General features: G+C 43.5%; 2 protein-coding genes across 4 annotated transcripts in view; one reads left to right on the plus strand and one right to left on the minus strand.

Annotated features, from left to right (window-relative positions):
• The window catches only part of LOC110053113 (NLR family CARD domain-containing protein 4-like), a 28018-nt gene that overhangs the window by 7309 nt on the left and 7233 nt on the right, over nt 1–13476 (minus strand). For 2 of the 3 annotated variants that reach the window (XM_089278433.1, XM_089278434.1), the window contains exons 4-7: nt 12915–13178; nt 11060–11107; nt 6862–9707; nt 6364–6634 (exon numbers count right to left, since the gene is read on the minus strand). In XM_089278433.1, coding sequence (XP_089134559.1) covers nt 6488–6634; nt 6862–9707; nt 11060–11107; nt 12915–13178 — 3305 coding nt within the window. In that variant the 3' untranslated portion in view covers nt 6364–6487. Of the gene's footprint in view, nt 1–6363; nt 6635–6861; nt 9708–11059; nt 11108–12914; nt 13179–13476 lie in introns of those variants that run through there. The other variant, XM_089278435.1, reaches the window with a different exon arrangement.
• Nucleotides 382–3614, plus strand: LOC149098386 (uncharacterized). Its single transcript, XM_089278443.1, has one exon. The coding sequence runs from the start codon at nt 790–792 to the stop codon at nt 2056–2058; it is 1269 nt and encodes a 422-aa protein (XP_089134569.1). The 5' UTR covers nt 382–789; the 3' UTR covers nt 2059–3614.

A 13476-nucleotide genomic window follows, 5' to 3' on the forward strand; every position in this document is an offset into this window, starting at 1 on the left:
CCTTCATTTATTCAATTTTAAATAAACAATGTCTTGAAACCTAATCTTGTGTCTGTGGTTACTGCGCATATGGTTTATTTTTGTGCTTGCTCTCGTTTTGAAATATTCCAAAGAGCGACAGGAATTTGGGGTAGGTCGCAGGCAATTTCATGCAGGTGTCAATGGGTTAAAGTGCCTATGAAGTAAAAAATAATTGCTGCTGATTTGAAAGGCTTTTCAAAGTAAAGAAGAATGGCGTTTTCCTTTTTGGAATATATTTTTTCGTTTTAGAGATATTCACGTTTTTTTATTATAAGTGATGGCGTCATAGGTGGTTCCACTAAACAGTTCAACACTCAATCAAGAATATCTCTAGAAATATTAAAGCAGTGTTCTATGAGATTTTACTGTCACGCCAGTAAAATATAGTTAATGGAGCGTGACGTACGTTCTGAATGAGCCGTTCATGGCGGCATCACTTTCTATAGAGCTATTGAGCAGTTATATTCCAAAGGTCAACAAACTGTAAGCGTTATTGTAGCCAAACCTAAAACATTGTAGCTTTGTTATCTTCTGAACGTTATAACGTACCATAGCATTGGTGCAAAGCATTAAAGCACTATTCATGTTTAAGATGTTACACGTGTTAGGGTAAGCTGTTCGGTAGTACAGCCTTTTCTACTGGCTTACAAGCAGACGGACGTCTCCGTATAAAAGCTCGGAAAACTGTTCGGAGTCCATTCTGAGTTCGTCTAAGCAACGTAGCTATTACTTATTGTAAATCTATCGTTTAATTTTCGTAAACCTTCCATGGCTCGCTCTCGCCGCTCGTCGAATACTGCTCGGGTCGCTACCAGAAGTGAGGACCTATCGAAGCTATCCAGCGAGGTCCTCAAACTCCGTCTTCAATCGCTGAATTTGCCCATAACAGGCTCCAAAGTGCAACTCCTCGCCCGGCTCAAGCGAGCATCGACGGGAAAGGCCAGTCAATCTAAACGAAGACCTGGTCGGCCTCAACGCACTCGTCATACGGCGAACAAAACATCCACACAACAGCCGTCCACTACAGCCAGTGAAATCGACGCCACTCAAGGCCGGCGTCTCAGCATTCCGGAGGACAGCGCCCTCTCCGACCGCGCCTCGCTGTCTTCTATTGAGGACATGCTGCAGTCAGACACAGAGGAAGATCTCTTCCATACTAATCACTCTACTGATCAAAGAGACGCCCTCAGTCCAGCGCAGCGTTCTGCCATTGAGGACATCGTATCCCGGTCCGTACACAGCGCTCTGGACGCCGTTCGTACAAACAGCGCCTTCAGCCCAACGCCCTCCAGCCAAACTCTCGCAGCTTCGGGTATGGCGTCTCCTTTGGGTCTGTCGAGGCCAGTGGACCGTAATATGGAGGACAAAATACTCCGGGGTGAGTACGTTGATCTTGCCTTACTCTTACCTGACAACTTGTATCAGTCCCAGGCCCCTGAAATTCAGCTCCGCTTAGACGACTCGTCCTCAGGTCCCCTGGGTTCCCCGGTCACCATGGTTAGGAAAAGAAAACCCGTTATAGACTCTTTTCAGAAGTGGCTGGAGGCCTACATGGTGTACATGTTGGTCATTGTAACTGCCTATCCAAGACGGGCCCTTGAGCTGATTAAGTACCAGCAGATAATTAGTCGCGCGGTAACTAAATTCAAGGGTCTTGCTTGGCTTTCCTACGACCAGCAATTTCGTCGCCGTGCCTCTTCCAATTTGTCCCTTCAGTGGGACAAAGTAGACCTGGAGTTATGGACGGTGACCTTCTCGGGCCTAGCTAAGCCCCATTGCGGTATCTGCTCGAGTCCCTATCACGCTGAAGATCTCTGTCCTTCCGCTGACCCCTACAGAAAACAGCGTCGTTCCCAGACGGTGTGCTTTGACTTCAACAAGTCCTCTGGGTGCCGGCGCCGAAACTGCAGCTACCCGCACGTGTGCCGTCGCTGCTACTCAAACGGCCACACCGTCCAAGACTGCCCTCAGCAACAATCCAGTGGCCAAGCCCGGAACGCGGGAGTCCCCAGACCCAGTGAGCGAAGCAAGAAGTAAAGTGGAGCAGCAAAGGCGTCATCAGAAACCATTAGTATCCTCACCTATTGACATTTATCGCTTAGATTTAGAATTAACCGATCACCCAGATCGTAATTTTGTCTTTAATTTGCTAAGTACGCTTAAAGAAGGCGCTCGTATTGGTTATCGTGGGCCGCGTTCAGCCCGGATTTCCCCCAACCTTATATCTGCGACGCAGCACCCTGATGTAGTTTCTGCCAACCTGCAAAAGGAAGTGAACTTAGGACGGGTGGCCGGCCCCTATCCTGCCCCTCCCTTAGCAAATTTCCAGTGTCATCCAGTGGGAGTTATTCCTAAAAAACACTCAAATGACTGGCGAACTATTTATCACCTCTCCTACCCACAGGGAAATAGTATAAATGACCACATTGCCAAGGATCCCTATTCCCTGAGCTATGTTCGGGTAGACGATGCAATTCATATCCTCCAGTCCCTGGGAAAGGGAGCCTTTATGGCTAAGACTGATCTTAAATCAGCCTTTCGCCTTATACCAATCCACCCCGAAGACTGGAACTTACTGGGTATTTTGTGGAAATCTCAATACTATGTGGACATGTACCTACCCTTCGGGCTTCGCAGTGCCCCGTTCATTTTTAATCAGCTCTCCGATGGGCTCGAGTGGATCCTAAAACATAACTATGGTCTCCAGCGGGTCATTCACATCCTGGACGACTTCTTCATCGCTGAAAGTTCTAGATTAGCTTGTCTTACTAGCTTCAGCACTCTTTTACGGGTATTCATGTCACTTAAGGCCCCGGTAGTAGCGTCCAAGACCATAGGCCCCTCCCAAGAAATAGAATTTATGGGGATCGTTTTAGATAGCATTCGCATGGAGGCCCGCTTACCCCAGGACAAACTTTCCAGGACTTACGACTTGCTGACATCCTTTAAGAAATGCCGCTCCGTGCGCCTGGTTGAGTTACAATCACTCATTGGTACTCTCCAGTTTGCATGTAAAGTGGTAGTTCCCGGCAGGACTTTCCTTCAACGCGCCATTAATTTAACTAAGGGTGTCCCTAGTCGTTTTCATCACATCAGGCTTAACAGGGAGTTCTTTAGGGACCTCGATATGTGGAAAGTTTTCCTCTCCAAATGGAACGGGCGCTCCCTTTTTCTTGAGTCCACCACTACCCCTACTCCAGACCTAGAGCTTTACACTGACGCAGCGGGCTCCGTGGGGTTCGGCGGTTATTTTCAGGGAAAGTGGTTCCAAGGGCACTGGCCTCCCCATATGCTTTTGAACCGAGAGCGGGGTATAAGCATTGAGTGGCAAGAACTCTTCCCCATCGTTGTTGCCTGCGCTATATGGCACCCACTTTTCAAGGGAAAACGTCTGCAGTTTTGGTGTGATAATGAATCAGTGGTATCTATCATAAATTCGGGGCATTCAAAAGCTCCCCTTATCATGGAACTGGTCAGAAAGCTTGTTCTCCTATCCATGGAACATAATTTTCTTGTACGGGCCCGTCATGTCCCTGGGGTTTCAAATGAGATTGCTGATGCCCTCTCCCGCTTTCAGATGCAGCGTTTCTGGGCCCTCGCACCCGACGCCGACCAGATTCCTTGTACCATCCCGCCTTCACTAATGACCCTTTGAGAGAGGAAGTGCTCACCTACGCTTCTTGGGGTCTTTCCAAGAACACAAATCGAGCCTACAGCTGTGGGGAAAAACGCTTTTTACAATTCTGCCTGTTGAATCGTCTCCTAGGTCCAGACGGGGATGTCCTACCCGCCTCCGAGGGTACTCTTATTTATTTTGCCTCCTATCTCGCTAGAACGGTGCGTCATAGCACAATTAAACTCTATTTAGCAGCTGTTCGCAACCTCCATATCACTGCTGGGTACAGTGACCCTCTGAAGGGCAAGCTTCTTCTCCACAAGGTTTTACGCGGTATTCTCCGCTACCAAGGCGAACAGCGTATTCGCCGTCAACCGGTTACCCCTCAGGTTCTCTCGGCAATCCGTCCTGTTCTGCAATCATGGCTTAGCCCCCGGGATTTCTCCATGATATGGGCCGCCTTCAATTTAGCCTTTTTCGCCTTCCTGCGATGCAGTGAATTTACCTACAACAGTGTTCGCAAATTTAGACCGCTTTTTGATCTTTCTACTGATTGTATAGCCTTTCATCCAACCCTGGCATGCCCGCAGCGCATGACGGTGCAGCTAAAATCTTCAAAAACAGATGTTTACAGGCGAGGGCAATCTCTCACCATCGCTCGCACTTCGTCCACCCTTTGCGCGGTCTCGGCTATGCGAGAGTACTTTCTCTTAGCACGGCCGCAACAGGGTCCCTTATTTTACTTCCAGTCAGGTAATTTGCTTACTCGGGGAGCGGTTTCGCACCTTCTACGGGACAGTTCGAGGGTCGCAGGTCTTCCTTACCAGAGTCTCAAGGGCCATAGCTTCCGCATAGGTGCTGCGTCGGTTGCCGCTGCTGCCGGCTTGCCAGACTGGCTTATTAAAGTCATGGGTCGCTGGTCCTCAGACTGTTACCAGCTTTATATAAGAACTCCTCAATCTACATTAGAGTCAGTAGCTCCCAGGATGGCTAACATTGTTGAACGTTTCTCGCCGAACTAGCTTCTCACCGGCTTCCATGGCTTGGGGGGATGCATTGCCTTGCATGCATCAGTGGCGGTTAAGTCTGCGCAGCGACTTCCCCCAAGCTTGTTGTTTTTTCATCGCCTTTGAACATCGCTTGCTAACCGATACTCTTGTCCGATCCAGCACGTGCTGTCTGTCATTCAGCTCGTAGTGCTGGGGAGATAAGTGAGGTTGTTTTGTCACGCTATCGCCGGAAGTCGCATGGGCTAACCAAACGCAAGGCAGTGTTCCCCCATTAACGCCATCACGAGTTGTTTGTATTTGAGTAATAGCTCTGGTTCAATCGCAAGTCGCCACGGTTAACTTACTTTCGCTAGGAACAACGACATTAAATGAGATTTTACTGTCACGCCAGTAAAATATAGTTAATGGAGCGTGACGTACGTTCTGAATGAGCCGTTCATGGCGGCATCACTTTCTATAGAGCTATTGAGCAGTTATATTCCAAAGGTCAACAAACTGTAAGCGTTATTGTAGCCAAACCTAAAACATTGTAGCTTTGTTATCTTCTGAACGTTATAACGTACCATAGCATTGGTGCAAAGCATTAAAGCACTATTCATGTTTAAGATGTTACACGTGTTAGGGTAAGCTGTTCGGTAGTACAGCCTTTTCTACTGGCTTACAAGCAGACGGACGTCTCCGTATAAAAGCTCGGAAAACTGTTCGGAGTCCATTCTGAGTTCGTCTAAGCAACGTAGCTATTACTTATTGTAAATCTATCGTTTAATTTTCCCTCCCTCCCTCCCTTTGGAGACGAGGTTGGTCATGTCTTCCTGCATAATAAACAAGGGGTCACTCCTGTGTGGTGCGGTTAAGTCTGCGCAGCGACTTCCCCCAAGCTTGTTGTTTTTTCATCGCCTTTGAACATCGCTTGCTAACCGATACTCTTGTCCGATCCAGCACGTGCTGTCTGTCATTCAGCTCGTAGTGCTGGGGAGATAAGTGAGGTTGTTTTGTCACGCTATCGCCGGAAGTCGCATGGGCTAACCAAACGCAAGGCAGTGTTCCCCCATTAACGCCATCACGAGTTGTTTGTATTTGAGTAATAGCTCTGGTTCAATCGCAAGTCGCCACGGTTAACTTACTTTCGCTAGGAACAACGACATTAATTAAACTTGGCACCAGAGATGTACATCACAAAAGAAACAAAATGACACCTGTTGTGCCGTCGCCATGACAACAGTTATGCCGCTGGTCCTGTTTCAATTAAAAATAACATCACCAAATTTTATCTTAAACAAGGACCATCCACTCCCAACAATCTAATTGGGAGAGTTAAGACAATATGGGAATCATGTGTGTTCCGAGCAAGACCCTCTGTCCCTTTTCGAAGGGTTGCAAATTGCATTATGTGTTTTTTCCCAGAAAGGGACTGGAGCCAAAAGTGTTGCCATGGCAACAACACAGAAGGTGTCATTCTGTTTCTTTTGTGATGTACATTTGTGGTGCCAAGTTTGAAGAACACTGCTCCAATATTTCTAGAGATATTCTTGATTCAGTGTTTAATGCTCAAGTGGAACCACCTATGACGTCATCACTTTCTTCATTTGCATAATACAAAAACGTAAATATCTCCAGAACGAAAAAAGATATTCCAAAAAGGGAAACGCCATTCTTCTTTACTTTGAAAAGCCTTTCAAATAAGCAGCAATTATTTTTTACTTCATAGGCACTTTAAAGGAGAGGGAGGAATGAGGCACGTTCGGAAATAAACGAAGGGCTTCTCGAATAGCTTCATCCACAGAACAAGATGATGCAACCGCCATGCTGTATTTGAAAAACACACGAGGATCAAGTGTCGTCAAGTAACGTATTGGGTAGTCACGTTCATATTTGAACGTCGGAACAACTTGCACAACAGTATGCGTAAAGGCGTTACTTTTTTTTCGCACTTTTCCCCTCGTGTGACCCTCGCACTTCGCGCTCGCCTCGCTTTCGTCTCTGTCGCCTGAAATAAGCAAAAAAATTACGCCTGTTCTGCAGGCTATACTTGTTTTGCTAAATTACACAAAAAATTGCGAAAACAACAGAAATTACAAAATATGCCAATTGTATTTTCTTTTATCTAATCACTTTAAAAATTGCTTTTGAAGTGGTTCATTGGCTACAGAACTACGAGCTATATTATTTTAAAGAGTACAATCATATAAATGTCAACAGAAATAAAACACTTACATGGTATTCAGTGCTTAGTGTGGTGTATCTTCTACATGCTGTGCACAACTCCTCGGCTTCTGATTTTGTCATCTCAACACCGTCCAGATACAAGAAATTCAGCTCAGGAACACTGCTGAGATGCTGAATCAGGACACTGACTCCTCGGCCAATCGGATTCAATGATACGTCGAGATCAACCAGCTCTGGTACATCCTTAAGTGCACAAGCCAGCGCTGATACTTCCTCTTCGCCAATCTGTGTATCACGCAACCAGAGCTGCCTCAAACCAGGAACAAAGTTCAAGTTTTTAGCCAGCTCCATAATCCCATAGCCCAGCGGATTGAATGATAAATTAAGATTCTGTAGCAGTGTAATTCTTGGTAAACATCGGAAAACAGCTTTGGCTTCTTCTGCACCCATCTTTGTATTTCCTAGGTTCAGCTTTGTCAGAGAAGGGGCACAGTCTAAGTGGTCCGCCAGTTTAATTATCCCGTGACCCAGTTCGTTGTCTGATATATCCAGTTTTTGTAACCCATTTATACGTGCCAATGAAGCTCCAAGTACCGCGGCCTCTTCCTCTCCCATATTAACACGGCGCAACCTTAAGACAGTCACGTGTCCAAGGTTCTCAACCAAACTCCTCACATTGCTGTACAACGGGCTACCGGACAAGTCAAGCTTGCGCAAGTTACCAGCCTGGTACAGTGAACTGGCGATCTCATCAGCACATGTTGCTGTCAAATTAATGTTGACAAGTTTTAAGCTGTGGAGATTGTCGGAAAGGTGAATGTTGGAAACCACACTCTCTATCAGCCCAGCGTCGTATGACGTAAAGAAGAGGCAGGCGATTTCGATGTCGTGCGGATGTGTTATGAAAGGTAACACGTTTTTCACAATCGCGAGTTCCTCACTTGTTGGGTCGTAAATTTCAATCTCTCTGACGAATGAAAGGCTATGCTGGCCAGTGTGATCTGGTACGTTCTCAGTCAAAACCAAAGCACCACTGTTGTCTTGATTCTTTGACAAGTCATCAACAGGCTGCTGAGAAGGAGACACTGGTGTTGATGTGAGTTCAATGAGCAGTTCAGTAGGCAGAGCGTGCGTGTAGTCCTTGCAAATGCGAGTAAGACAGAACAACATTTGCTGTCCTTCTTTCTTAAGGAAAAAGCTTTCATCTGCTAGACTGGGGTACTTTTTTACACTCCTGACTTCCCCCGAACACAACACAAGGGAAGTGTTTAAATCAAGAAGTACAGAGAAAACTTCATCATCATCTATTTCTTTACTTCTTAATCCTTGGTCAAAGAAAAGATAGTTTGGACAACTACTGGTGGATCTCAGTAAGTGTTCTCTGGCAGCAATAGAGACCTGTTCACCATTTAGTATTAGAACATAATTAACACACTCAAGAAAAAAAGGGAACACAGCTTGTCTGTCTGACGCTGCACAGGAAAACAAACAATCCGAACTGATAGAAATAAACCTTTTTTGATCATATGACAAATCCTCAACAGAAGGCGTCACGGTGAAGTTGTACGCTGTAAGACCTTCTTTGTCTCCTATCATCTGCAGATGACTGAGAACAGCGCGGGCAGCATCTGATGACAACTCACAGGCGAATTTCAGAACTTCAAACATCTCCTCTATTTTTTGAAAAGAATCAATTTTTGAAAGGCAGGTGACACTTTCATTTTTCTTATTCGTCAGTTCTCGAACGATGAACCTGGCAGCGACGAACTCCTGAACGGACTTATGGAGGAAATAGACGATTTTCTCAGGAATCGAACTTGAAAGCTTTGAAGTTTGCAAAAAACCAGTGTCAATAAATTTCTTACAGACATCGCTATCGGGCAGTTTGCTAGAGCTGAAATGAAGACAGTTCTCCAAAAGAGCGTAAAAAGCAAGTTTTCCTAATCTCGATAGTTCTTCTGTGTATTCATCTATGCTTTGAAACTCCTCTTCTGAATCTTTTGAATTCAGGTGATACAAGAGGGTCTGCATGAATCTTGAGTAAAGGTCCGCTCCAGATGTGGGTAGTCCTTTACTGTCTTTCTCCTTCCAAACTAGACACAACATTAATAGGAGAAGTGGTATCTTCGCCATGTCCCAAATGCGTTCTTGTTTTCGCAGATATTCAACAAGCTCGTCTACGTCATTCTGATCACTGAGGAACTTGCTTGCAAACTCTTTGACTTGCTTCACACTATCGAACCCGTTGAGCTCGAGTTGAACATGACTGTGCTTGCTTAGCTGCTCTTCTTTTACTCGCCGTGTTGTGATAACAACACAACAACCTCTCAGTAGACTGCCTCTCCAGATCTTATCAACTGGAGATGATTTTCCACCGCTGTACTCGTCATAGCCATCAAAAACGAGCAGGACTTTGCCTTGGTTCTCACGGACATATTTATCCAAGTTATCGACTGCCACTGGGTCATCAGCAGACAACAGCTCTGCAGTCTCTAGCATGGTGCGGAAATCTTGACTGTCGCAAACGTCTCGCAACTTAATTAATAGTAAAACATCGAACTTCTTTAGGATTTCTTTCTTGCCTCTGGTCCAGTCCACAGCAATTTTCTGAGTGAAAGTAGACTTTCCTATTCCCGGTCTCCCGTAGACTAGAATTCTTTTAGAGTTAAGACGACCTCCGTAGCCTTTAAACATTTCAGCGTAATCTTGAAGCTTTTCTTTTGCTGTTTCGTCAGGTTTTCTATCATCTCTCACTATTGATAACTGTATGTAAATCTTATCAATATCTACTGTGTTGTCTTGGTCCCAAGGCGTGATTTTCACCTTACTGTTCGTGTTGTAAAACTCGTGCAGCTCTTCCAGGCACGATACCAAAAACTGTTTGGTTGGAGAGTCTGTTGAGAAGAAATGAGAAGTCGTTATTCTTAACCCTCCCTTAATTTGAAAACTCTGATTATCTAAATCTGTTGTGTACGCTAAACACTTGCTCGAGTTAAATATGTTACGACTGATTTCAATTTAAACAACTCTTACTAACAGAGTTTGAGGTCCGTAATGTAAGTTAAGGACCGAGTTTTCTCCCTTTCAATTTCTGCTGGCCCAAGCACGAAGCGCGATGGCCATAAATCGAACGGAAAAAAAACGTCGTTTCGTAACATACAGTACTCGCTGTGAAGACAATGTTAGTAAAACATTTATTTTATCTCTAAGTGTGTTTGATGGCTTCGGAGACAGCTTTAAATTATAGGGAGGAATACACTAAACTGACAAATCACAGTGCGCGTGGCAACAAAGCCTTACAAAAAAGTATAATAACAAAAATTATCGTAGGTGGCGTTCTCCATAATTATGTTACAAAAGTTTGAGAGTTTCCATGGCTATGCGTGAAAGTTGATATATCTTTTTTTAATCTAAAATCCAGACAAAGTACCAGTTCAGTAGATTTCTAGTATCTTGAATTCTGCGCTACAATATCTTGAACTAAGACTAGTTCACCCGAATTTTCCTCACAATGTTACAAATTTCTTTCTTTGTTTCGGGGGGGGGGGGGGGGGGGGCGGGCGGGAGGGTACCAATGTTGTATAATAAAAGTTCAGTTTTTTTTTTTTTTTTGGAAGCTATCCACTGCTTCAGTAACTATAATGAGAAGACAACGATTTTGAAGGACTGCATATAAAAAGGACAAAATTGATGAAAATATCATTTATATTTATGTGTTTCACAAGATATTGGATTGTGTCAATTGCGCTTCCCTTTAATTGCATATTACCTGATTTACCTCAACCATTTGATGAGTGGATTAATTGTAAAAAAAATTTATTGTTGGAGAAGTGCATCTAAATTAACGCTCAACATGTTTTAGTTTATTTTCGGGCCCTAAGTGACTTTTGGTTTGGGGCTAATCAACTTCGGATAAGGGGCTTATTGGCTGAGGTTACAAATAGGGACGGTGGGGATGGTGGTCATTTGTCAATCAGACTCATAAGTTTTGACTTTTCACCACTGAGGACTCACTATCAGACAAGTTGTCATGAGCTGTAGGAGATAGTCTTTGTGTCCAGTCATGCAGGTCACATGCTGGGCCTTTCTTATACAATACTGAGCCAGAGGAAAGGAATAAGAAAAAAGATTTGCAGTGTATGACTCACTGTGACTAGCATATTTCAACAAATTAGATCAAATGGACATTTTTCATGTCTTCACTAGCCAAGCACATATTGCATTTTGTCCTAAGTAATAAAAATACCTTCAAATTTGGGGCGCTTGGGTGGACTTGGCCCTTGTGCTGACACATCTGCAAAAAAAAAAAAAGAAACAGGTTGTACGTTTAGTGATAAGTTAATATAGATGGTGAAATTTAAGCTCGGTAATGAAATGTGAGGGTGAATTAATGAACATGACACGAGCGTGGGACAAAGAAAAATTCTGAGTCCCCGACAGGAATCGAACCCATGACCTTGCTCTCCATGAGTTCTCGTAGCTCAGTGGATAGAGCGCCCGCCCGGTGTTCGGGAGGTCATGGGTTCGATTCCTGTCGGGGACTCAGAATTTTTCTTTGTCCCACGCTCGTGTCATGTTGATTAATTGACCTTCACAGGTTGTACGTTTATTCACACCACAGCAGTCTGAGAGGTATTTAGTCAAATTTCTTTGAGAGAAATATCTAAAAAGCAGTTATCATTTGCAGAAAAATTATTTGCCCCTTTGATTTGCAGCACAAAAATGAATACAACTGGATAAATCCCTGTTGGACATTGTCATTTAGTACACTGTCCATGCAGTTGTTATAGAGTAAAAGGGAGGGAAAGAAACATACGTATAAAATCAGGCTGTCACTATGGTCGGGAACCAAGGATTTCCCCCACTACTAGGAGTGCGAAACACAGCTACTCTGATAGAAAACTAAGCATACATGTAGAAGACCTGGATAAAATCTAATACTGCAGTAATGATACACTAATGACAAACAAGGGTTCTTTTTTTCTGAAATTTAAACTTTCACTTTACCAGCAACATATAACAAGCTTACATCATTCATTCACTCATTCCTTCAAGCTTACATACAAAAACAATGTGCATTGTAACAGAATAAACATCTTAGATGTTCATGCGGCAGCAACAACAAAATGTTGGAAATGACACTTTTCAAATAAACATTCAAAGAGTATACAATCATAAAATGTGTTTTCAACTAGATCAGAGACCTTTCTTGTCTCAATGATTTTGGTGCAAATTCTTTGTAGCTTTTCATTTCTTTTCGTGTTGCAATGATAGCCCCGTAAGGCATTGCGAACATAAGTAACTCATGAAAGCCTAATTAAAACGTCTCAAAGTTACATGCATGTAAACAAAAAAATTGAAGAAGTTTGCCTTCAAATCATTCAATTTTGTTTCATTAGCTAAACAGACGTCGCTTTTGGGGGGGCTTCAAAATGTGTGAAAAAGCTTTTCCTCAAGTCCATTTCAGGGTTTTTTCAACTATGTAGAGATTGCATTTACTGCTTATATTGTCAATAAACCTGTAAGCAAGCAATGCTCCCTCCATGGTTTGTATCGCATATGCGACAAAAAACGAGGCTGAAACTGACATTTAGTTTTGGCTTCTAGAGTGCGTAGCAATACTGTATTTACAGGGAACTGCTCCCGTAGATTTTCCCGGAGAAAAATTTTCAAGTTACCTTAATGGGCATGAGTTCATAGCAGTCAGAAAATATTAAATTGCATCAAGTGAAAACCATAATTTGTATTCATGATCTGCCAAATGCATCAAGTTTGAAAATAATGTCTTGTGGATTGTGAGGAGACCCTATCCCCCGCCATTTTTTTTTTCATTTCCCCGCCTACTTCAAAATAAGTGACAGCCCTAATTTTAAGTACAGTGGAACCCCGCTAATCCGGTCACCGATGGGCCACAAAAATCTGGCTGTATTAACCGGGTGGTAGTATGAAAGACGTTCTTTAAATAAGAAAATGACTGACTGAGCTTTTTTTCAGGCCAGAATAAAGTGACTGTAATAGCAAGGTGGCCGTATTAATGGGGTTATCGTAAGGCGGGGTTCTAGTGTAATCCTAGAAGAAAATGCACCATGTGGTTTACTTACAACAAAATTCTTTGGCCACGTTATTAAGGCCAACTCTGACACAACACAAAGCGTCGTAGAGCTCACGATAAAGTGCATTCGACGATGTTGTATTTCTCCAGTGAAGTAACATCCGATATGGTTTTCTTTCTTGATTAGCCTGTATTTCGTCCAGTACATCCTGACAAATGCCAAGGTGAAGTCCTAGCTCCTGCCACTTTGCAGCAATCTTTCCCGCCAGCTCATCTAGTTCAAGGTCACCAGGTTTGCCTTCTTTGAAAGCAACTATATGTGAAAGAGGAGAAACTTCCAGTTAACCAGTGATGCAGTTTTCTTACATATCAAAGTGATAATAACATCAGAATGGCATATCACTGGTGCAGGTTAAGCATACATTTGTATAGATTTCAAGATTTCCTGGCCATGGTACAACAAATATAGATCCTCATGAATAATCAATGGCCTTTTAGAAGTCTATTAATATATTATTTATAAATAAAAGTAATCAAGATATTCAGCTGACTGCCTTGCACTGGTTTCAAAAGTGCAGTCTAATGGTTCAACAAAATACTGTTTAACTTTT

This window comes from Orbicella faveolata, unplaced genomic scaffold (assembly GCF_042242905.1).
Source record: "Orbicella faveolata isolate gen_17 unplaced genomic scaffold, um_ofav_v1 contig_46, whole genome shotgun sequence".
NCBI classification, from domain to species: domain Eukaryota; kingdom Metazoa; phylum Cnidaria; class Anthozoa; order Scleractinia; family Merulinidae; genus Orbicella; species Orbicella faveolata.

Excerpts from the sequence above, each read along its gene's own strand:
- LOC149098386 (XM_089278443.1), top strand. The coding sequence starts at position 790 with ATGGCTCGCTCTCGCCGCTCGTCGAATACTGCTCGGGTCGCTACCAGA.